This window comes from Oculina patagonica, chromosome 4 (genome assembly GCF_052425735.1).
Source record: "Oculina patagonica isolate OP01 chromosome 4, crgOcupat, whole genome shotgun sequence".
NCBI lineage: Eukaryota > Metazoa > Cnidaria > Anthozoa > Scleractinia > Oculinidae > Oculina > Oculina patagonica.
In genome coordinates, this window is record NC_135761.1 from 55610887 (window position 1) to 55635667 (window position 24781).

General features: G+C 38.9%; 1 protein-coding gene and 1 long non-coding RNA gene across 2 annotated transcripts in view; both read left to right on the forward strand.

Moving 5' to 3' along the window:
• The first annotated feature begins 17315 nt into the window (after nucleotides 1-17315).
• LOC144648870 (uncharacterized) lies at nucleotides 17316-18472 on the forward strand. The gene is made up of 3 exons (XR_013569792.1): nucleotides 17316-17397; nucleotides 17804-17873; nucleotides 18263-18472. It is a non-coding gene; the product is annotated as an uncharacterized LOC144648870 (long non-coding RNA).
• A 2597-nt stretch (nucleotides 18473-21069) lies between these two features.
• LOC144650736 (xanthine dehydrogenase/oxidase-like) overlaps nucleotides 21070-24781 on the forward strand; it is a 44791-nt gene continuing 41079 nt past the window's right edge. Inside the window, exons 1-2 of the mRNA XM_078510476.1 lie at nucleotides 21070-21219; nucleotides 22935-23137. Coding sequence (XP_078366602.1) covers nucleotides 21152-21219; nucleotides 22935-23137 — 271 coding nt within the window. The 5' untranslated portion in view covers nucleotides 21070-21151. The remainder of the gene's footprint in view (nucleotides 21220-22934; nucleotides 23138-24781) is intronic.

Genomic DNA, 24781 nt, shown 5'->3' on the forward strand with positions numbered 1-24781 from the left:
GCTGTCAATTAGCAAAATCAGCGTCGCATATCGCATTTTGCTAACTTGGCGCTGTCAATCAGCAAAATCAGCGTCGCATTTTGCTGACTTGGCGCTGTCAATTAGCAAAATCAGCGTCGCATATCGCATTTTGCTGACTTGGCGCTGTCAATTAGCAAAATCAGCGTCGCATATCGCATTTTGCTGACTTGGCGCATTCTCTATTTGCTTGTCAAAAGATCGGTGTATCGAATATTTGGTATCGAATATCGGTCCATCCTTATAAGGCGCGGCGCTGGTTTCTGCAAAGTAGGTAAGTGAAGTTTCAAGCTGGTACGATCTTTTCGTGTTTATGAACCAACACTTTCGTGGTATTTTATAATGAGGATATCAGAAAGTTGCAGTGACGTTGCTTCGGCTTCCTGAGTAGAGTTTGGGGTTTACAGTCGTTTCGTTTCGAGACAAGTCGAGGTCGATTCGAGACAAACTGAAATTGCTTCAATTTAGAAGTAAACACAAGAAAAGTTCAGTGTAAGTGTTTTAGTTTGGTAATTTTTGTTATCTATGTAACAAATAAGCTAAAATTCACAGAAGCGACTCGATCGATCGACGTAAAATAAAATCTGCGCAGAGACCATCGTGAATTCGTGATAAGCTTAAGTTGTAATACAGTCCCCCTAGATCTTGTTAACAGTCGTGATGTGATTTGTGTTTCTTGATCGTAGGCATACAGCGGAACCTCGATTTAACGAACCTCTATTTAATGAAGTCCTCGATATAACGAACGATATTCTTCAGCCCGGCCAAAGTTACAGTAAAATGTATGGAACAGAACCTCGATATAACGAACCTCAAAATAACGAAATCCTCGTTATAACGAACACAATCCGGAAGCCCAAACGTAAAATATATCTCGATTTAACGAATTATAGTTAGCTAGCGACAAAAGATGAATGGGCTATTGCATTTAATATCCGCCCCCCCTCCCCTGTTGAGGACAGGTCTTTTCAGGCCTTTCATTCTTACCCCCAAAGAAATCCGCTAAAAACGTCTAAAATGCCTTATACCCCAATGAAATTGTTTGAAAATGTGCTAAACCCTCACGAATTCCATTAGAAACACGTTCTTACTCCTAAGAATTCCATAACTTTTCACCCATTCCCCCTGAAGAAATCCCTTATATTTTTGTCTTACCCCTAAGGAAATCCACGGATTTTTGCCCTTACCCCCAAAGAATTCCACTGTTCCTCAACAGGTCGATAGCAAAAATTTTATGCAATAGCCCAATGTAGAGCAGACCAACAAGGATGAAAATACTTTAATCCTGTAACAGGAGAACAACTTCAAGACTATCTATGTGGATATTAGACATTTAAAGCACAAATGTTATTTTTGACAGTCGTTCAAATCAGTAAATGCTGGGTAGTATTATTAACTTTACCTCGATATAGCGAACATTTTGGTTGTTTTTCCGCAAATTCGTTATATCGAGGTTTTCGATATAACGAACCCTCGATATAACAAACAAATTTCCCCAGTCCCTTGGCACTTTGTTAAATCGAGGTTTCACTGTAACATGTTCTGAAATTATAGAGGAAGTCTCAAAAGTATGTTGAGACAAATCTCTTTTGTAGATAAACATTGCGGTGGAGGCTTGGGTACATACGCCGGTCTTGGGTCGCCGGTCACATCGCTCCATTGTTAGTTCGCTCCCATGTCAGATCGCTCCCAACCGAAGTCAGCTCGCTCCATCAAAAAAGTCCGATCGCTCCCAACAAAAGTCAGGTCGCTCCATGTAATAATACTGTAAAGTTTAACGAATTTCAGTTTAACGGTGTTGAATACTTAAGCTTACAACAGATCGATCAAGATGATGGAGTTTCAACTTCACTTGTAACGTTCGATTATAGATAATCGAGTACTTAATTTCCCTCGTAGCCTTCGGTCGCTCGATGTTTTACCCCTTTATAGTATTAAAGTAACACTTACCACAGATTGTGAAAGTTTCCCGCGCAACTTTCGATCGGGAAAAGCGAAAAGTTATTAACATGGAGCGATCTGACTTTTTTCCGATGGAGCGATCTGACTTTGGTTGGGAGCGATCTGACTTCGGTTGGGAGCGATCTAACAATGGAGCGATGTGACCGCAATTCCATACGCCGGGTACAGACCGGGTACATACGTTTGATTCTTGCGGAGGTATGGGTTTAATTTGTTTCATCATGGATAGTAATTTAAGCTATTTGTGATTTACAACGGAGGTTTATGTTCGCTCGAGCGAGTGTCTTCGAAGGTTTGTTTTGTCATTTAAGAAACTTAGGCAGTTTGTAACTGTGCTGTTAATGTTTGAACACCTCTTTCAGTTCTTTGGCTAGAAAGGCATGGCGCCACACAGTAAAAAATCTTCAGAAAAGCAGTCACTTGAGAAACACACAAGTCCTGTTTGCGTGAGTCACGGTGTGTGCGTGACATGAATTTCCTTCTCCGCATCATCTCTTGCTTTAAACCACATGCCTGGCGGGATAAATTCCTGCTTACACATGCAAATATTTATTATGTTCCGAATGTTCAACAAAATAAACCCAAACCAGTTAATGAATGGCATTAAAAAGAAGCCCATTTAACGCCAAAATAAAGAGTAGACTAAGGCAACCCCGTTGTATTTCTCCGTTTAGCTATATAGCATCGTCCGATGAACTTTTGCAAGTATAGATAGCGCATACCTGACAGTGCGATTATATACTACTTATTAACCGAGAGTGAGGTCATTACAGGGGAATCTCAGACCTCGACCTTGATGATGTATTGACCGAGCGATAGCGAGGTCAATACATCAAGGTCGAGGTCTGAGATTCCCCTGTAATGACCGAACAGACGAGGTTAATAAGTTATTTATTATATGGCCTTTAAGCACTATTCAAAAGAAGAGTATAATCAAGGGAAAAAACACTGGAGGTAAAACTCGCTCTCTGTGGCTCTCTTCGTCGCTCATACGAAGAAGTATCGGTATGCTTATATTTTTCGTTAAGTTATTGAAAAGATAGTTATATTTTGTCGGCTTTTTTTGTTTGTTTTTTTTGCCCCCTCGCTAGAAGCTTTTACTCACAACTCAAAAAATCGTCGAGCCGAGAAAAATTTTCATAATGCCCGGTCATTACAAGAAAATAATGCCCGCTCAGCTGCCAATCAGAGCGCGCGTACTATTGTAGCCATATAATAAAAGCAGGTAATGCCCCTGGCGCGATGACGTGTATCCCGTGCCTTGTCACATTCTTGCTGAGCTTGCAATTTTTGTTTCAATTCCCAAAATAAACTCAAAACAAGAATTGGAATATTCAGAAAACAAGTCGTTGTTTTGCAATATTCAACACGTTCCTGGTAAATTGTACGACTTGTACTCGCTCCGAGCCAAACGCCTGAATAACACAAAAATAAATATTTCACACAAACAGAGCGCAGAGTTTTCGTAAATATTTTTAAAATAGGTAAATGATTATTTATTATAGCTACAGGCGAGCGATCGAGTGGCATGGGTCTGACGTAGTGGTAGTTTTAAATAGCTTGGACATGTCCAAAGTGGCTTTGGTTTGTTATGTGACTATTCAGTCCTCTCTTCTGGTAAAACACTCGAATGACACAAAAATATACATTTCACTCTAATCAAAAAGCAGAGTGCTCATGTTAAACGAGTGATTGCTAGTAAACATCAAATCTTGCGTGACTGTGACCAAGGAGCCGGCTGGGCCGCGTGGGTCTGGAACGATTTACCGACAAAACGACAAACAACAAAAAAACGCCGGCCAGATTATGAACCAGCTACGCACGATTAATTAGTATTTTGTATCAAAAGGGCTTCAAGTAATGGAGCTTGTCTCGAGATATCGACTTTACATGTGTCTCGCATTGACCTCGACTTGTCTCAAAACGACCGGATACCGAGATACAAGAGAGAAATGTTAAGTAGTGTTTTGTAGCGGGAAAACAGAGACCGAAGCGCCATTTTATGGCGATTATTTCACACTCCGAAAAGAAGTGGCATTCCAACTTTTCCGTAGTAGTTCTGTTCCTGATGGATCGATAACGCGCACTCCCTCTGCAACACCATGGATGAAATATCAGCAGTTATTGTTTGCAGTGGCAAGTACGGGAAGGTAGTTAACGCTCGGCGTAAAGTTTTGGAAGTCGCTGTCATTAGAAGCTGTTGTTGCATGTTCTTCGTCCACGTGGACCGAGGGAAGCTGAATCGCATGCTGAAGGTACGTTTGTGTTTTATTTTTTTTATTTTCTTGTTTTTTCTAGTGAGACACTTCATGTCCATTTGGGTTTTGGGGATATCAGCCGCATTTTTGTGCAGTGGTCATGAATTTATTCACTATTTATTATAATGCACATTTTAGTATTCTGTATTCACTTATAAGCTGCCTCCCTTGAGAGGTAAGTAAAAAGCATGAAGCAGAGAAGCAGGCATTATGATCTTCTCCAGGGGTAGGACAAAGGGTCGACACAGTCTTAACCCCTAGAACTTCACTTCCCATGACTTTCTCATAAATTTTCCCCATCACCCTGAGCTGATTGGTAGAAGGAACTTAAATCCTTGTCTACTTAGTAGTGTATATAATACTGTGAATTATAATCTATTATCCAACTGCAATCAGTAGAGTACCAATAATGTGTAAAATGAGTAATCAGATATGCCATGATATATATTGTTCATTTAGTGTTTAGTTGCCATGGAAACAAATGCACACCTTTTTTCGACGTTTTTGCTTGTTTACAAGCTAAAATGGTAGAATAGGGGTTATGTGGACAAAATTTGGAACCACATATTTGTAAACTCTCAGGGACTTTTTTAATTTCTCAAGGGATTACTTTCCGCTGTGGGTGATCACTTGCGATCTCGTGGAAAAAACGTGACTTGTCACATTTACAAACGTTATATAACAATTTTAAAAGTGACGTGTCAGCTTTCTTATCTCAACGCACGTGTGTCTGAAAGGCGATCTATAAAAAGCGTCGCACAAACAATGGATTGCGTAACTAAAACACGAATAAATAATCACTAGCACTTACATCGTTTAAAAATTACAAACGTCACAAATAAACCATACCAAAAAACTCGCTCTTTTCAAAGATATTGTTGAAGTTAAAACAAATGCAAGAGATGGGGGCTTCTTTTAGCTTAGGAGCGGTTAAAAATTAGGCCAAATGTGGTCGCTACATGCAAGCGCCACTGTTCTATTTCGTCATCAGCCTAGGTCGTTAGGGACGTGACCTCGCGTTGAAAGCAATGTTGCATGAATCGGCTTTACAACATGCGATCGTATCTACGCAGTTCGAGTGGAATTTCAGTCAAAGACAGCAAAATTCTTTCGTATTTCATCTTCAAATATAATTCGAAAGCATTCACTGTATATATGGCTTTTGTTTAATCCTGGGTCTGAGAGAGGAAGGCAATGGAACTATAACTCACTGGAATCGCGCTCAATCGGCTAAAAAACCACACAGCACACAAGGGAAACAGCAAAGGAGCTAAGGTGACTGATTTTTATTGTAATTCAACGGTTAATTTTTCGCTCTTTTCGGTCATATTTATTTCCCCATACAAATCCTTATAAATATGCAAATCGATCGAATTACGAAACAATGCAAAGGTCATCTTTATTGTACTCATATATCGAGCTTGGGCTACCTGTGCTTGAGTGTAACGATTTGTTTACGCCGCAATTATATGCGCAATGTTTTCTCCGACAGTAGTCGGAAATATCCGTATTTTTTTTCGTGCTTTTTCGTGGAGCAATCGTAATGATACGGCATTGAACAGCGGTCTACCCATAACAATTCATACATGGCGTCGCAAAAACAAAGCGTCGAACGCATATTTTGCTGTTTCATTTGCTAATTTCGCTGCCGTAATCGACTGCCTCGAAAGGTCCTTGCAATTTTAAAGTATATAATTTTCAGATCTCGGTGAAATTTGCACTGTTTATTTGTGTAATGTTAAGGAATATGTGTATAAATACCCAGCGCGGACGAGCCATTTTTGACAAAATTATATGGCTGCATTTCCTCCGCGAAGATAGGAAATTGTTAAACTAAACTGCAAAGAAACTGTAATGATAAGTTCGAAGAACAATGCACAGGATAAACCTTCGACTCATACTTCATGCAAAAACGTCGATATCTCGAAGAGACTTTGATTCGTTCTTCGTTTTTGTGGGATCTGAGATCAGTTGGATAATAAATCTCACATCACAAAGAACACAAAATTTACTGTTAAGTGTATAGTACTGTATGTTTTAACTCAACCTGCAAGCTCATAAAAATACAGCACAACTCTTCAAAATACACAGCGTGTTTGTATACTCTAGAAGACCAGTTACCATAAAGTTCCATGTATAAGCCGCACCTTTTTCCTTTTATTTCAAGTCAAAAATCGGGGGTGCGGCTTATCTACGGAAACATCTTTGTTTGGAGTTCTAAAAGGCCTAATTAATATTCATAAAAAACTTCTCAAGACGTCACTGAATAAACATATAACAACCTGAAAACTTTGTTGTTGTTCACTGCCTTTTGGTTCCTCTGCACTGTAAAGCTGTTCGCAGTGAATGAAGCCTGCCGGTCACTTCGAAGCATGTCTTTCGGTCGCGTACGTGCGAGAAAGCACCAAGATAAATGCAATTACTCACAAGGCAAATGGCCGACCGGTTCACTTTTTATTGACCTTCAAAGAAAATGCATCTGCTGGATTATCGAACTCTTACTCCTGTTGCGGGTAGCAGTCTCCAAGAATCTTGAAAATGTGTTTTCTTCCGAACGCCTGGAACAGGCTAAAGAAAGTGCCGCCATGTTTGTTTTAAATGCCCAGTCTCCTCTCTACATTTCAAAGCTTGGTTACTAAGCATTCATCATTCGCGTACGATTCGGACGAATTTCAAGTGTTTCAGGAGTGTTTAGAAGTGATAATCTCGAAAAAATGATATCAAGAGAGCATCCAAGTTTAAGATATTGTGAACTCAAACTAAAAAGGAGGTACGAAAAGTTAAATTTTGCTTTTGTAAGACTTAATTTAAGTAAACATTGCAACAACCGCCGTGTCAGTGTTTTGAAACCGTGCTTGTTTGCCCTTGTTTGTTTACAGGACCTGAACAATCGATGAAAATCGATGATCGGAAAATCAATCGATCAATCGATGACAATCGATTAATTACTGTTGATTGGCATCGATTGGCATCGGCCAATCGATGATCAATCGATAATCACACTTTGGTGGTCGCGAACTTCATCGATTGCCATCGATTGGCATTAAACACACAATCAATCCGAAGCATGAAGTAAATACTTACATACGTTGTTTTGTAAAAAAAATAATAAAGCTCCTTTCCATTGAGATGAAGTTTACATCATAAGCTTTAATGTTTCTGTTTTTCATTCGAGTTTCCTACTGTTTGCTAGCGCTAGAATTCCAAAGACACTTCGTTCTTCGTGACCGAGTCAAAAATGGCGGACGTGACAGGCAAAACTCATCCCCAGACTCCCACTGTTGTCTCGTTTTCGTTCCGACGTACGGACGACGTATTTTTGAGTTCTCTCTGCTACTGTTTGATTTGAAATATTTCAAGACAGAGTTTTAGAAAAATTACATTGTACTTAGACAGCGAGGAATTCTGTAAGTTGCGATTTCTATTTACTTTGCCAGGAGTTGGTTCGAAAGCAAACCAGACCTAAAAGCGTACGCTTCGTTGATGGAGGCGAATAAGACTTAAGCTCAAAACGATTGTTTTAAATAATTATTGCCTTATTACTGTTAAGTTAGTAAGTTTCTCGTTGTATTGACATTTTTTTGGAAAGGTTATCATTGTTGTTGCTAATAAAATATAACATACAAGAGAGACCGTGTGTTTTAAAGTGAACGTCAAATGAAAAACGATGGCAGTTAAATGATCGATTAAATTGGTAATCGATGATATTGATAATCGATGAAAATTGATGGTAGTTAATTGATCGATTGTCATCGATTATCGATTAAATTGATAATCGATGACAATCGATAATCACAAAAACTTTAGCGATCGATTGTTCATCGATTATCAATATCAATCGATTAATTGATATCGATTGTCATCGATTGTTATCGATTGCCATCGATTATCGATTCCATCGATTGTTCAGGTCCTGTTGTTTACCAATAGAACTTCACTTGAAATTCAAACTTTATTGTCTGTTTATTTTTTTCCAAAATTTGAGCTTCCAAATCAGGGGGTGCGGCTTATCTACGGGTGCGGCTTATACACGGAACTTTACGGTAATTAAACAGGTTTTCTGTTGACCTCTTATCTAAGTCTTAGTACAAGAGAAACAAATTAGTTCAAAGAAAAAAGATTTTGGATACGTTTAGTAGAGCCTTCTGAAATCTTCGTAGTTTTTGCTGTATTTCGTGCTTAAAGGCTCAGAAAGTAAAATTTTCCCTTAATTTAACTCAATAATGAATTGTTAAACCCATTGGCTCCCGTTGCCCTTTGTTCCACTTGTGACGTCATCATCTTTGATCAAAAAGGCATCATTTACACTCAATCTCCGGGGGAGGAAAAGCTCTTTCCAATGATGCCCAGATAAGAGCAATTGGGTCATTTGAGCTTGAAATACAATAACAAATGCTTAAAAATTGCAGTGAAAAACTTGTATGAGAATTTGCCTGGTTCCTCAATGCCGAACAATTTCTGTTTAGATGGCGCTTTCTCGGAAATTCTTGAACTGCAAGCAAGCCCAGTGGAAAGCCAACAACTGCAGCAATAATATAAGAGAAAAAGAAAAAGGAAAAGCGAGAAAAAAAAAAGAAAAACAAAAAGCCTTAATGGGTAGGGCTTTTTCTAACCCCAAAAATCTCCAAACATTGCTTTTTGCGCATATCTGAGCAAAAATGTCATAAAATGCGATGCTAGTGCAAAGGAAAGCATGCCTTCATGTTGCAAGTGACATTTTTAGTAGCTTGGAGCTTAATTAGCTCATAACTGACCAGCAAATGTCAAAAACATCCAGAAATACATGTACGCTTTTTTCAAACATCTCCTGGAGTCAATGGGTTAATTAGTGTTTGGTTGCAAAACAAAGAATTTGGAAATTTTGGTTCATTTGACCTTTAACAACAATACAAGTTAAGGACTGAAAAAGTAGATATCCTTGTTAGGTGTGGGTCCTTTTAAGCAGGATACCTAGCAACCCTCTTATTAATTTAGCAGACAGCCACTTAGTTTAGATAATTTGCACTCAAATCATGTGTGCCATCATACAATGTAGGGGTTGTTTTCTATTCTTTGACCTCACTACACTTTCTCTTCCTCTAATGAACCAACGACGTTGCCATAATCTGCTCCCCCCCCCTTTTTCTGTGAAATTAACTGAATAAAAAAAAAATTATAATAAAGAAGAGTACCGTATTTACTCAAATAAGCACTGCCCTGAATAAGCGCCCCAGTCTGAGTCAGTGCAGCGCTTATTCAAGGAAGTCTGTTTAAATAAAAACAACACTACAAAGCAACTCTAAAACAAACTTGGACATTTCTTTCCATCAAAAGCGATGTTTTGCAGTTCAAGGTGATTGTTTAACCACTCACCCATTAGTTTTTCTATCCAACATTCTTTCAAATCTAGTTCTGTAAAATGTTGTGAAGGGTGGGAACTTTGCCAGGACAGCTAGCGCTACTTCTTTCTTCAGCAAGAGACAAATACTGACAATGAAAAGACACTATTTTCAATTACTGTAAAATGTTAGATTCTTTGTGGCGTCCAAATTTTATATACCTTAAGGTTACTATTTTTAGCGGCTACTAATTTTAGCGATTTTTTCAGAGCAAGATTTAGCGACTATTTAATTTAGCGTTTTTCCGAAAAGTTTAACAAGTTAGTGACACAATTTTGTGAAGCCAGTTTTTAATGAACATATAGCTAAGATGGAAATAAATGTTCAGTAAATAGAACAAACTCACTTGAAATTGAACAGACATTTGCATTGCCAGAAAGAACAAAGTTACCGGCATCTATTTTTAAAAGAATTTTTCAGGTCGACTATGCTTATTTTGTTTTCCTTTTGGGGGGGGGGGGGGGGGAGGGGGAGGGGAGGTACTTAAATTTAACGAGTATTAAATTTGACCGAGGCAAATTTTAGCGAGCACTAAATTTAGCGATTTTAGCCCAACTCACTAAAATCGCTAAAATTAGTAGCCGCTAACAATGGTAACCTTAAGGCAAGCTCCACACTCGAATAAGCGCTGCACTTGAGGCACGAAAAATTTTATAAGCGCCGCGGCTCTTATACAAGATAAATACGGTAATAAATAGCACAACTTTTTGTTAATATTAAGACAATTGAACCTTGGCAAAATAGGGGGAGACTTCTTTGAAAGAACAAATAAAACTTCAATGACAGTAGGCTAGCTATTAAGGTGGACTCTAACAAACTCATTATTTTTATGCAAAATAAAAACTCCTGTGCAGTTGTTGGCCTTTCACTGGGCTTGCGTAAAGTTCAAGAATTCCCAAGAAAGTATCATCTAAACAGGAAATTGTTGGCATTTAGGAATAAAGGGTGTTTTTGCCAAATTTTCCTACAAGTTTTCTTACTCAACTTTTTAAGCATTAATTTTGTGGGTATTTCAGGCCCAATTGACCCAATCACTCTAATCTGGGTATCATTCAAAAGAACTTTTGCTCCTGCAGAGTTTGAGAATAAGTGATGCCTTTTTTTGGGCAGGGCTATCTCTAAGTTCCATTGTGGTTGACTCAAATCAGCTCATCATAGGGAGCAACAAATTTCAGTGACCTTTGTGCATTATTGCGGGCCCAAGAGAGGACCGCATTCCTAACCTTGACAGTGACCAGCAGATTGCGTATAACCCGTGCGCGCCATGTTTATAAAAGGCCAGCTGCCAACCGGAAGTTGAGAATTTGTTCTTCCACCAAGAACGATCAGAATGTGGAAAATATGTCAATCACAACAGTTTGTCGAAACACCAGAAGTTGAAAATCTGTCTTTCAAGAACGATAAAAGAATGCAAAAAATGTGTCAATCTCAACAGTTTGGCACATAAAATCGAGGCTTCTGTCACATGGAAGATTAGAAACATTGTGTTTTGCAGACGTTGGTCTTGAGAAGATTTGCTGTGATTGTATCACAGATAAACCATGGCAAAACGAATGATTTCAACAACGGTTAATCTCGAAAAATTCCTTACAACACTGACGACACAGGGAGTTCACCGAGGAAAATCACATCTCAATTACACCGCATGCTCGATTAATATGCATTCCTTGTGTGACGCGTTACTCGGAATAATTGTGTTTTGTCCAGTGATTTATCTAAACCGTCTGAGAAATTTTCGTGACCTGTTGTTATTGCCGTGAAAATGTTCTTCCACCATGAACGGTTACAATGCAATAGGATCCGAAAATGTGTCGTTGAAACATCTGACAAACAGGAAGTTGACAATTTTTTCCCTACACAAAGAATGATTAGAATGTGAAGAAAGTGTCAATCACAAAAGTTTGTCAACTGAGATTGATGCTTCTGTCACATGGAAGGTGAAGGTGAAGGCTCTTTAAGTGCATCTTAGCCCTTAACCTGTGGTTAACACTTGTTTATTCTTGTTTTGTGTCTGGATTTTGAGACATTAGATACCTAGTAAACATAGACACACAAGACAAATTTAACTCCTGCTCTGCTTGCTGAGTTCAAGGTTGAAACTAACATGTACTTCATGCAACTGCAGACTCTTTTATAATTTTTTTCTTGAAGCTGGACTTAAATCCAAGACAATGACTTGAATATTCAAGCTACTCAACGAAGCTATTGAAAGACAAATTCAGACCAGAGGAAGAGTTTTGGACCAGTATCACATGTTGAACATTAAAGGTTTCTTTGAAACATAAACAGCTTTTTATTTTTTTTATTTTAAGTGAGTATTAAATGTATTTTCTATTTTGTTTTCCTTTACATGTTATAGGAGGTACATGAGAGGAAGGGGCATACACTGTACAAGCATTTGTTTTGTTTTAAATTTTATTTTAAAGGATAGATCTTAACATGGTGTATTGAAACCCTGTTAAAATAAATCAATAATGTATTGTAAAGACATTTATTTTTATAAGATGGTTGGTTGGTGGATATGGAAATTTGACTAAATTAACAGGACAAAGTAATTGTTAGGATGCTCTTGGAAGGTGCTATTAGATTTATGTAGCTATTAATAATATAATTAAAAGGGGTCTTGTGAAAGTTCTGTTATGTTTTAAAAGAAGCTTAGTAGTGTATTTTTAAGAGTTACAAGTGCTGTATGTTTATGAGCTTGCAGGGTGCATTAAAATATACAGTACTATACACTCAAGTGTAACTGTGACAAAGAACGAAAAAGGTTTGCTTTTGTTTCCATGGCAACTTGACACTAAATGAACTATATATATTATGGCATATTACTCATGACACACATTATTTGTTCTCTACTAATTGCAATTGGACAATAATACACATTATTATACATTGTAGTCACTATCAGTCAGGGTCCGAAATTGCGACCAGAATTTCAAGGCCAGTCGCCAGGAGGTGATTTTAGTATTCTGTATGTATGTTCTGAACCAGCGCTCAAGGAATTCTGTTTTAATTCGAAAAATTTCAGAGGTTTCAGAAAGAAACTTATTCTTTGTTTCTTGTCTTGTCGTGTAAACCTCGGTCGGCAATCCCGTGGTGTGCAGCCTTTAGTTGAAAACTTCTTTTCAACTAAAATGTAAGCTACACGATAATTTAATGTCTTTGTAGGTAGGAAGCCCTGACTCTTGCGATCGTTCACAAGTAGGAATAAAGTTCAAAGCGAATAAGCATCTTTAAACACTTCATGTTTTCGTCTTTAACTGTCAAGGAAAAAATTTATGGACCGGCGACCAGATTTTTCCAACTGGCCACAAAAAAAAGTTTAGTTGCCACTTGGTGCCACATAAAAACGTTAATTTTGGACCTGTATCTGTCTTCTCATTGGCTGAGAGCCTACAGCTTATTCTGGGAATCAGTGCAACCTACAGATTATTCACTAATCTGCTAGCAGATTAGTGAATAATCTGTAGGTTGCGTGCACAATGCATGATTTCCAAGAGCAATTTCAAGTTCCCGTGGAGTGGCATCTTGCACACAGCAAAGTAAAAACATGGCTCGTCGATTTGCTTCTTCAACCGAGCAAGAAATTAAAAAATTGCTGGACGATAAAGACTCAGAAAACACAAAAAGATTGACAAAAGTTGCGAAGGAACTGTTCAACGAACACCTTGAGGAGAACAACATTCAGGATAGAAAAAGTGTTGAAATCATTTGTTGTTATTTTCTTTAAAACAATGTATAATAAAACAATTATTAGATTGGGTTTTTGTGATATCCGGAATAATCAAGGTCTCCGTAAATGTTATCAGCTGAAGCTGTTAATGCTTAGCTCGACCTTGATTATTCCGGATATCACAATTATTCATGCTATACTGATTGCAGTAAGTTGGATATAATAAATTATAATAATTCACATTATTATACTAAGTAGAGAAGGATTTAAGTTCCTTTTATCAATCAGCTCAGGGTAATGGGGGAAATTTATCAGAAAGTGCATGGAAAGTGAAGTTCTAGGGGTTAATGGGGAATTACCCATTGAAGAAAATGTAAATCAGGAGATTTTGACCTACCCCTGGAGAAGATCATAAGGCCTGCTTCATGCTTTTTACATACCTATCAAGGGAGGCGGATGATACGAAATACTGAAATGTGCATTATAAATAGTGGAAAAATTCATGATCATGACACAAAGATTTGACCCTAACCCTGAAGTGTGCCTCACTAGAAAAAACAAGAAAGTCAGAAAATAAAACAGAAATGTACCTTCAGCATGCGATTCAGCTTCCTCGACTCAAGAGCCCACGTCCACGTGGATGAAGAACAACAACAGCTTCTAGTGACAGCCACTTCCAAAACTTTACGGTGAGGGTTAATTACCTTCCCGTTCTAGACACTGCAAACTATAACTACTGAGATTTCATCCATGGTGTTGTAGAGGGAGTGGGCTATTGAACATGATGTTATCGATTCATCAGGAACTACTAGAGCCAAAAGTTGGAATGCCACTTGTTTTCAGAATGTGAAATATTCACCATGAAATGGTGCTTCCGTCTCTGTTTTTCCCCTACAAAACATTACTAAACATTTCTCTCTTGCCAAAATCTTTGCTCAGGAAGTTAAGGCAATGTCACTGCAACTTGCTTATATCCTCATTATATAAAACAGTTGAATCCCGATAACTCGAACCTTTTTCGATTTCCATCCAAGTCATGTTCTTACCAATTTTACCCTTGATAACTCGAACCTCCCATAATTCTGTCACTTAGCCTTCTTCATTGAAAAAAAATTCCCTTTATTTTGTTGGGCCCAGCTGCTGCTATAAGGCCTCATGCTTCCATCGGTTGACTTTCTAGGAAAACAGGTGGAAAAATAACAACAGCAGCCAGTTTTCTCTGTGGTTGAGTAGCTACAATGGCTGCAAGTTCCAAAGAAACCTTTTGGAAGGAGGTGAATTTGTACTCGTCTCCACATCTGGCCACACCACTGAATCCCAAACGTGGGAGTTCTATTACTTCTGGGGCACTGTTATTTGTTGTCTGCTTCCAATCCACTGATGAACAATATTCCCTTGGACCATTATCTCTTTACACATGGACACAAATGCTAGAGGTATAAATGAATCTTCTGGGCGAGGAAGGACCCGACCAGTTGGCAAATGAACATGCACAGCCACCAAAACAGCAATGATAGTGCACACATGATACTTCCCAGACTGACCTGCAACATTTGACTGGCAACAGACAACACCCACTCAGTCACATCTGCCCTGCAATTCTCATCAACAACCCTTGGACCACCCGTGCTTGAGGAAATTGAGGTATAACACCACAAACAAGAACAAGTGACCCAACCCCCTTTGTGTCCCCTACAAATTGAGTGAACTTGAACTAATAGATGTTTACTTGTAGAGCAGTGATAGGGTTTCCTACCTGATGTGCGTTGACTTCTGCTGATGTTTCCTTCCGTGATAGTAGATGAAGTATTGGAACAAGTTGGTTTATCAACAGATAGACTTGGGATTTGTCTTGTTAGTCCCTGAACGACCTAAACTACATTGACCAAGCTAACCAGGATCTGGGATGTCATGGCCAACATCAGGAGTGCTTTCAACTTGTTCACCACTGTCATCATCTTGAGGTTCCTCGGCTCCTGTGTTGTGTGTTGGGGTGACAAATGCTTCATATGCACTTGCTGTCAAGGATTGTTTTTTTTTTTAGTCTTTGCAAATAAAACGTGTGCGGTACGTTTTCTCTCAAACAAGCCAAGCGAAGCCTTTCGGCTTCATGAACATGCTACCAGGCACTTATTTATTTGTTCAGGCACTTATTTAATTGTGATAGATGTAAAGAATTAGATAAATTTTTCGGCTTGCCCGGATGATGTAATTGTTCTATTGATATCGGTTTTAATGACCATATCTACCAGGAAGTTCACAATAACTGTGAAATAATAGATCGTAATGACAAATGGTCACAGCTTAGTTTTCTAGAAGTTTTCCACATTAAGAACTTGAAGTTCAGAATTAATGAAGGCTTCAAAGCCTCAAGAGAATTGGACTTGTTCTAATAGCTTTATTCATTGTGCAATCTATGCAAATTATCTTAGGTATAAATACTGCTTGTTTAACATCCTTGTGACAAGACATGACTGACTCTGATAGAGTTGAAATATTGTATTTTCCTTCATTAAATCTTGCATCGACCAAAACTTGGTTTTGCGATGATTTCTATTCTCAGACTCACCTTTTTCCCAGTTTATATGGATATATGAAAAGGGCAGTAAAGTCGTCCTCATAATCTGTATGTCTATACTTATGTGAATCAATAATAAATACCTATTCGATATTTAATGCCCTTGTTTGCCTTGTGCACTGCGATAAATTGTGTGTAACTGAAGTCTAGTTACCATTTGGTCTGCAGACAAAAAAATTCCATATATCCTATACCAAACTGCAAATTAATGTTTCATTTGAAAGGGCACATCCCGGCCAATTTACTGATTTTGTTTTATTCGGTTTGCACTGTCCGCCAGACTTCTTGTTTTTCCTAAAATGCGTGACTCCTGGGTGTGGCAATTGATGATCAACTGAACTTCTCAGAAAACATCAGTCAACTATGTAAAAAGGCGAGTCAACAAGTCGGTGTATTAATGCGGATGAAGAATCTTGTACCAGAATGTGCCAAATTAATAATCTATAGGTCTTCAATCTTTTTTTATTTCTTTTTATAATACTGGTAATAAACTTTATTCGAACAAACCAAAAACAACATTTTCAGGATTAAGTTACAAAGTCTTCAATCTTACCACACTTACCATACTCTCAAAAAGTATGGCAGTTTGCCAAGACATCACACAAAAGAAAACTTGATTGGTGCAGGATAAAGCTTTATGGATTGTCTTCCTCGGCAAGACATCTGCTAGGAATGAGCAGCTATTAGCTAGAGCAAACCTACCATCTCTGAACTACAGAAGGTTGCAGATGCGCTAATTTTTGTTGTATAATTTTTTTATTGTTATTATAGAAAAAATAAATTACAATACAAAATAGCAATTACAACAATAATGAAAAGAAAAAAAGAAAACAAAAACAACGAGGCATAGTTAACTATTTCTTAACAAATTTGTCAACCCAACAAACGACAGTGGATGTACTAATACTAGTCATATACAAATTGAGGCATGGAATGGCACCTAGTTATCTCTGTGATCTGTTCAGCCCAAGCAATAAGGGCAACCACTTGACAAAATTCAGATTTCGAATTACCAAGTTTTAAAACAGGCTGGAAAACACTCTGTTAAGAACTTGGGACCACATTTATGAGCAAAAGTATCTAAGAAATTTAGAGAAGCATCGTCCCCAGCCGTTTTCAAAAGAAACATTGGATAAATGGACCTTACTTTATTACAATCTAACAGCTGTCACTCGTGTGTTTCGTGTACCAGCTTTATGAGCCATATAAACTCTAATGAACAAAGTTTTAACATTTTATATTTTTAGCATTTTGGGCATAGTTTTAGCATTTTAGTAACTCACTTACTCACTCACTCACTCACTCACTCACTCACTCACTCACTCACTCACTCACTCACTCACTCACTCACTCACTTACTTATGAACTACTATGGTGAGCTTAAATTTGCATGTGCAGTGGGGCTTGTTGTCCCACCTTATTAAAGGACGTCAATGTTTATTTTTCATATTAGGAATCTTGGAAATCAGAAGAAGGAAACCCTGTGAGACTTTGCACTGACGAAAACGATGAGCCCCGCCTGGTTGTTAAGTAAGTTGATGTTACCTCAGCTCATTCTTCACTTTGCTTTTCATGCTGATAAAAGAAATTTTAAGAACGTCTGCGAAGGAGGCTAGTCTTCATGTAGTTAGCCTTATCATTCCGATATACTACCCAGTACTTCTCATTGCTGAGTCAAGGTGTGCTCTGCAAGTGTGCTCAGTTACCGTGACTGTTGTTAAAGGGTCTAACAAAAGGCTCTAGTTCTTTAACATTTTTGGATGTGCGAGGTCACAAAACTAAACAATTCCCTCGAACGTGCAGTTTTCCTTTGAAAAAATATTTAATGAATATTTAAAAGCAACAGATACTTGTTGGTTATCTGAAAGAAGCTAAAATAATAAGGTTTAGGTCGCAGTTTAAAAATGAAAAAACTCTGAAATCTTATTGTTTACAGTGGGGAGCAAAGTTCGTACGTGTGGCCGTCGCGAAGAGATGCAAGGCAAACTGGACAAGCTGACAATCAAGTAAGTCTTCTAGGAATCAAGCTAGCCCTTTATGAGAGCGGGAAAGGATAACAAGTTGAGATATAATAATCATTTCATTTAAAAACGAAGTCTGTAAAAGTTAAAGTATTTACAGAAAAAAAAACCGATTCTACCCTGGGGTGGGGATGGGGGAACTGCCTGGACATTTAAGCGGGGTGTCCCGTCATATTTCCCTTGAACCCTTTCCCTATTTCAGACCAGATCCTTATCACAAATCAAACCTTATTTATCCCACTCCAGACCTATATAACTTATATAAGGGAGTATATACCACCCCTCCCCTCGATCCCCTCCCCCGCTACGGGCCACTCTACCACAGGAACAACGAGAAACGTGACGATCCTACATTCATTTTTTCTTCATTACAGCCTGAGGAAAATATTGATGAACACGTTCCAGCTGAAGGAATAGAGTCCGAGGCTAATTTGCTTGCCTTGATATGCGTTCTTATCTTCTTGTCAACTTTCCGTTAGTACGAGGCATAAGATAAGCCTTGAGGTGGCCGCTTTTCTTGTTTAAACCTTCTCTTATTTGGCATTCCATCGCAGCTACTATGTCGAGGAATGATTTTTAATGCACATTTTATAGGTTTGATCAATGAACAAATCGAGATCGCTCATTTTTGCCCTTTTCAGGCTAATAACTACGGTGGAAGTTCTTGTCAGTTTTATATGCATTGCACTTTTGTCTAACTGGTAAAACAAACATGTTTACATTTTCTAAAAAAAGTGGGTATCTTTGACCTCTTTTAATGTTGCGTCACGGTTGACGTAACGGTGATCTTAATTTGCTCATTGGTGAAACGTATACAAAGTTGTAATAAACCTCAACATTATTGGTGTAGCTGTAATAGAATGGCAAAGACAGGAATTTCTCTATTATTACGAGCCACCATAAACCATTCAAGAATCTCGGCGCTGAGCTGTAAATTACGAGCTAAAATCATAGTTACCACTGTACGAACAAGTGTGCTAGTCATTTTTTAGTGAAATATGTTAAAACATTGTAGATATAGAGAAAAATAGTCTGTAAGGCTTGGAGCAAAATTTAACCGATTTTGTATTAAAGAATCATTGAGAGGTTCCGCCGAACCGCATGACGATGTTTTAATCCAGTTTTTTTAAGCTAAAGATTAGATTAGATTAGATTAGATTAGATTAGATTAGATTAGATTAGTTTGGTTTAGTTTAGTTTAGTTTAGTTTAGTTTAGTTTAGCTTAGATAAGATTAGATAAGATTAGATTAGATTAGATAAGATTAAAATAAGCTTCTTTGGATAGCGTCATTGATACGTATAAATGTTTTTGGTTTAGTATTTTTTGAACTGCATGTAAATAAGATTTCTTGTTGTTTTATTTTTTATTCTTTTTCACATAGATTTTAACGCATTGTAAAGCGTCATTGAGCTCCAGGAAATGGCGCTATATAAATCTTTGTATAATTATTAAAACTGTTTACATTATCCATTACAATCAAACGTCACCCTGATTAGTGTATTTGAATGCGTAGCTGCTGCCGCGTAACTGTTTTCTACGTCCATGTTGTTTAACCCTTTCGCCAATTAATCTGAAATTTTGTTTTAATTTTGTTTGCTTGGAACGCTATCTAAACCGTCTTTCCTTACTACACTCTCCTGATAAGATATAGAAGGCTAGCCCTTACCCTTCATATACCATTTTCGACAAAAAAGGTACTCGTTTTGCATACCCCCGATAGTAAAATGGCATCCCTTTCACATGCCTGTAGACTCTTTTCTTAAGTGAAAGCTAAAATAAACCGACCGTTCGGTGGGTCGTGGATCTATTTGATATATATTGAAAGATCCTTTAAATAAATAAATGACGGTTTTCCCTACCCATATATAATATACTCCAACTACCCGTGTAATCCCTACCTTTTTTATACCAAAAACCTGAAAAGGTACCCCTTTTGGGCGCAATTTACTGGGAAAAAAACGGTGTCCTATCAAGCCCCGCTTTCCGGCCCGGCTTTCCCCTTTCGCTTATGCCTGACAAAATTTATGACTCGAAGTGCGCAACATTTCTCGCTGTTACCTGCCTTGAAAATACCCGTTTCCTCAGCTGTAAGGTGACGTCTGTTTATTTTTTTCTCCTTTGATTGCTCGCGACTTGCACAAAACCGCTTAACCGCGCATTCCTACAAGGTCATTACAGTGGAACCTCTTTCAAACGGGCACCAAAGAGACGGAGCAAAGTGGCCGAATTATAAAAGTAGGGATTCTGCGATTTTTGGTTTCTATGGGACCAAGTACTTTGTGTGAGCTAACCCTTGATCTCTTCCTTCAAGTTTTGGGAAGTATCCTCTTACCGGCCGGAGAGAACTATCAGAGTTGCAGGAACTGATGCACCCCCCCCCCCCCGGAACTGCTCACGAAGGTGATGATATATTTTGAAAAATTTGTTTGTTGATTTGCATCAACAAAGTCTTCTACCCTAGTCCTAGAACACCTGTTGGATAGTTGTTTATGGCTAGGAGACTGTGTTTTCCCGTTTAGCACGGCCCCCGGGGAGGGGGTACTCCCTTATAGGGGTTTAACGGGACTTGCGGCCCGATAGGGTATGGTTTTCAGGCTTTTTTTGTCTTGAACGGGGTATATATTTCATCCCTTTTTGTCTTAAACGGGGTATCTTTAGATGGACCAATGCTAAATAGGATAGGCTTATATACAAATTTAGCCACAAGCCGAATTTTCACCAATTTTTTCGGTATTGCTGACTAACGTTGAATTCGGCATTGATACTTAATTCACGATTACAACAAAGCCAGTGAGGTACTTGTTTATGTCTAAGACGGGGTATCAAAAATTGGCATTCTGTCTAAACAGGGTAGGAAAATCAGAGGTTCGTGTCTTAAACAGGGTCAGGGTTTAGGAGGCCGGACTGCACCTCCCTAACCGAAATTATGTCGAGTACCCCCCCCCCCCCCCCGGGATATTTTGCAAAATTTGTTTGTTGATTTGCCATATCTAGGAGACTGTGTTGATGTTGTGCTAATCATAGCCTAGCCCTAGAACACCTGTTGGATAGTTGTTTTTGGCTAGGAGACTGTGTTTTCCCGTTTAGCACGGCGGACATGTGTTCGTGACCTGTAAAAGAAACCTGCCGGGAAACCAGCGAGATCGCGTGACGCTGGTCCCGTGAGTTAAGAGTCACGTGATCTGTAAGTGCTTGCGCAGTTAGCAAACAGCAACAGGTACAGCTCTTTGCTCTTGAATTTCGTATCTTTGGAGTTTAGTTATGCCTTTAGAAGGAGAAGTACCTCGTTCTAGCCGCCCTCATTTGGAATGTCCCACGTGTTTTGCAAGGTAAGCGCCTCTCTGATATTGCACTCCTGAATTTAGGGCATACCTGCATTCCCTGCGGACAACAAATCTGTTGAATGCAAATTATTCCGATATCGATTTCAATCTTTTGATTTTCTTTGTAAAGGTGTTTGCAATAAACGTCTGTATTGTTACTGTTAAAAACGTGCTTAAGAGTATTTGAAAACATTTTCGTATATACAATCATGCCTGCAGTTTCTTTCTCAAGCAACAAAAGCGAAGACTCGCAAATATATCTTACGTAATATTTTTACGAAAAATATTGGTTTGATATTTTCGGTAACCATGCAATAGGATTTCGTTTATACTATTCGTGACATACAAAGTTCAGTGATTTGAACATATGCTAAGCTGCACTTGTGAGTATTCGTGCTATACATTTGTATTATCGTTTAACTCTAGTGGGAGACTAAATAAAAACAGGTATGGATAGTTGAAGGGCCAGACAATCAGGCCCTTCCATTTATTGAAAATAAACTGCTCACACAAAACTTGTACCCTACAACCTAAAGCCGGCCGCACACTAGAGCATCTAGCCGAGCTAACCGCCTCACATGCCCGTTTGCTCAGCAGATTTCTCTCGTATGCGGACATTTTTTGTGAGAATTTTACCTCGCAAGGCCTTGAGGAAAACATCTATCATGTTTGATATTTTTTGCCCCTAGAGGAAAATTCCTCAACGTGTGCGGGCGACGTGAGCTACTTGCTCCGCCAGAAATATCAACTGACCAATAAACACACCCAGAATGCTCGCGCAATTCAACATCGCGGCTTCCAAATCAAACTTGCTATTGTAAGCACTTTCCTCACTGGCTGCGGTAAAATGTGATAGTGAGTAAATGGCTGAGCAAATGGCCACATGAGACAAATAGCTCAGCTAGTAGTTGCTCTAGTGTGCGGCTGGCTTAACAGAAACTATGAAGTGGGTGAAGGAGTGGGGGGCGGGAGGGAGTGAAAGCCAGCTAGATTGAGTCCACGTTTAGAGTTTTACAAAATTCACACTGAGTTCTACAGCACAGAACTAGACTAAGGCAGACTTGCCCCAGGCTTCCCTCCTCTCAGAGTTAAACGTAAATGAAAGGTGTATTATTACAAGAAAAATTTTGATTTAGCCACCTGGAGCAAGTTGTTCATAGACTACGAGCAGTCCCTATTTTTTTGCAGAGTCCGTTGAGTGTGAAGTGAAAAAATTTTCGCAGATTATTTATTTGGTTCAAGCTTGACAGACTCTTTGAAAACAAATTTTCCCTTCAAGCTCGACGGACTCTGCAAAAAAAATAGGGACTGCTTGTAGTCTAAGTTGTTCAAAGGGTGGATAATGCTATCCATTGCATAAACCACTATTCAGTGGATAACTGTTATACAAAACCTACTTCGCTATACACTGGATAGTGATTTCTCTGGTGGATAGCGTTATCTCCCCTTTGAACAACTGGGGCCAGACTTGTAAGAGGGAAACATCATTTTGGATGGGATTGGGTTCAGGGTTAGAGGGCTTGTTTTATTCCTCACCCTGAGAGCTCCGAACTTAGGCACAGTTTCAAAAGAAATTCTCTATTCAGAACTAGACCCAATTAGACACCAGCTCTGTTAGCTCAATAGATTCCTAAGGTCACTTTATAGGGCTTTTCTTTACATACCCCTTCATTTGTTTTATCAACCTTAATTTACCTACATGTACAAAATATCATCTACAGACTTGTTCCAGAGGATGGAGTGCTGTCCAGTGGTCTTTACAGTGGCAAATGCAAAACCTGTAACAAAGAGGTCATGTTTTGGTCTGTCCCCTCACCAGTCAGTGAGATCACCTTTACACTCAATGGCACTAAGTATACAGTCACCAATCCTGATCCAGGAATGAGTCTGAATGAGTGGATCAGAAACCAGCCAGGACATCAAGGTATAGTACTTGTATTGACAACTGTTACTGTAACATGCTTTATACCATATGGGAAGGTACATTTTTTCTTGGGGAGGGGGGGGGGTAGGGAGGGCTGGGGAATTTTGATATTTTTTTCCCAAAAAAGGGTTGGCCCTCCTCTGCATTTTAATAAAAAAAACTCCTGACCCTCCCCCCTCCCCATCACCTTTAGGTGACTGACAAAAGTGCAATCTTCCCCTCACTTCTACATGGTACTTGTATGTCTATGGTCTATTTAACAATTATTCCACGAGCGCGCATTGGATATGAGATGGTAGATAGCCAACGAGGCGCATAGTGCCGAGTTGTCTATAACTATGTCATATCCAACAAGCGCGAGTGGAATAATAGTTGTATTAAAAACGCCCAAATAATTGCAATATCTGAGCTCCCCAGCTGTTTTTGTTGACGCGTACATCGGCTACCATATTTGTGGTCAATGGTATATGAGCTCATATACCATTGCCTGTTAACCAATCAAAACACAGGAATTGCAATATACCATTGTTGGTTTTTAATAAAAGAGTGTAGACCATGGTAAAATGTGGTTAATTTGTTAAATACCTGCCAACTGTAAGTGACTGTACTTCTCCCAAGTCCCCTCGGCCGCCCTTGCCTGCGTTGCAGACGAACAAAACCCCGGTATAGTGCGTCTGCGAATTACTGCACAAAAGCTTGTTCCGGCCCCCCGCGTGTTACCAGGGATTTCTATAATAACCTCTGATTGGCTTTTGAATAGGGCCGTTCTTTCGTGCGTCGTAATTGGTCGAGTGCATCATGAGAAACTATAGTTACGCTTTCGACGAAGACCAGATACAAAACAATCACGGCAGATCGGACCAGATCGGTGAGAATTTGCGTTTGAAGCGGTAAAAAAGCAGCCGGTTCGAACTATCTGATAAAAAAAAAAAACAACGATAACGACAAGAAGCAAACACAACTGACAAGCAAAAAGGTCATGGTATAAATGTTGAATAATCTACATTTGTCTTGTGGTGAAATGCCACACAACGAACATCCGTCATCCGTGATGAGAAGCAACACACCTTGCAACACAATAAACAGCCGGACCCGGCATTACAAATGCAGAATGCAAGTAGTCGACATCTTCACAGAAAATTTAGGACCAGAGGGAATATTTCAAAAGCTCAAAAAATATCTTGCAAATATGAATGTTCCAAGACTAACCGCGATAGTAATTACATATGACAAATGTAAAACAGAGGTGTCAAAATATCCGGGCAAAATATACAAACGGAAAGCCGTGCAGACCAATGTCTTATGGCTCTACTCAACTTTAAACACCTCCAAATAATACAACTGACAGCGTATCGTGCCCTTTCTAAACAAGCGAAAAGCGAAATAGATTGGATGACCAATTCCAATACAGAACGGCAAATTTACAAATTATATGACAAGAATGTTTTAATACTGTATCTGGTATCTGGTATTCATCGAAAGCGTAATTATGGTTTTACGAGATCCACTCAACCAATTACGGCGCACGAAAGAACGGCCCTATTCAAAAGCCAATCAGAGGTTATTATAGAAATCCCTGGTAACACGCGGGGGGCCGGAACAAGCTTTTGTGCAGTAATTCGCAGACGCACTATACCGGGGTTT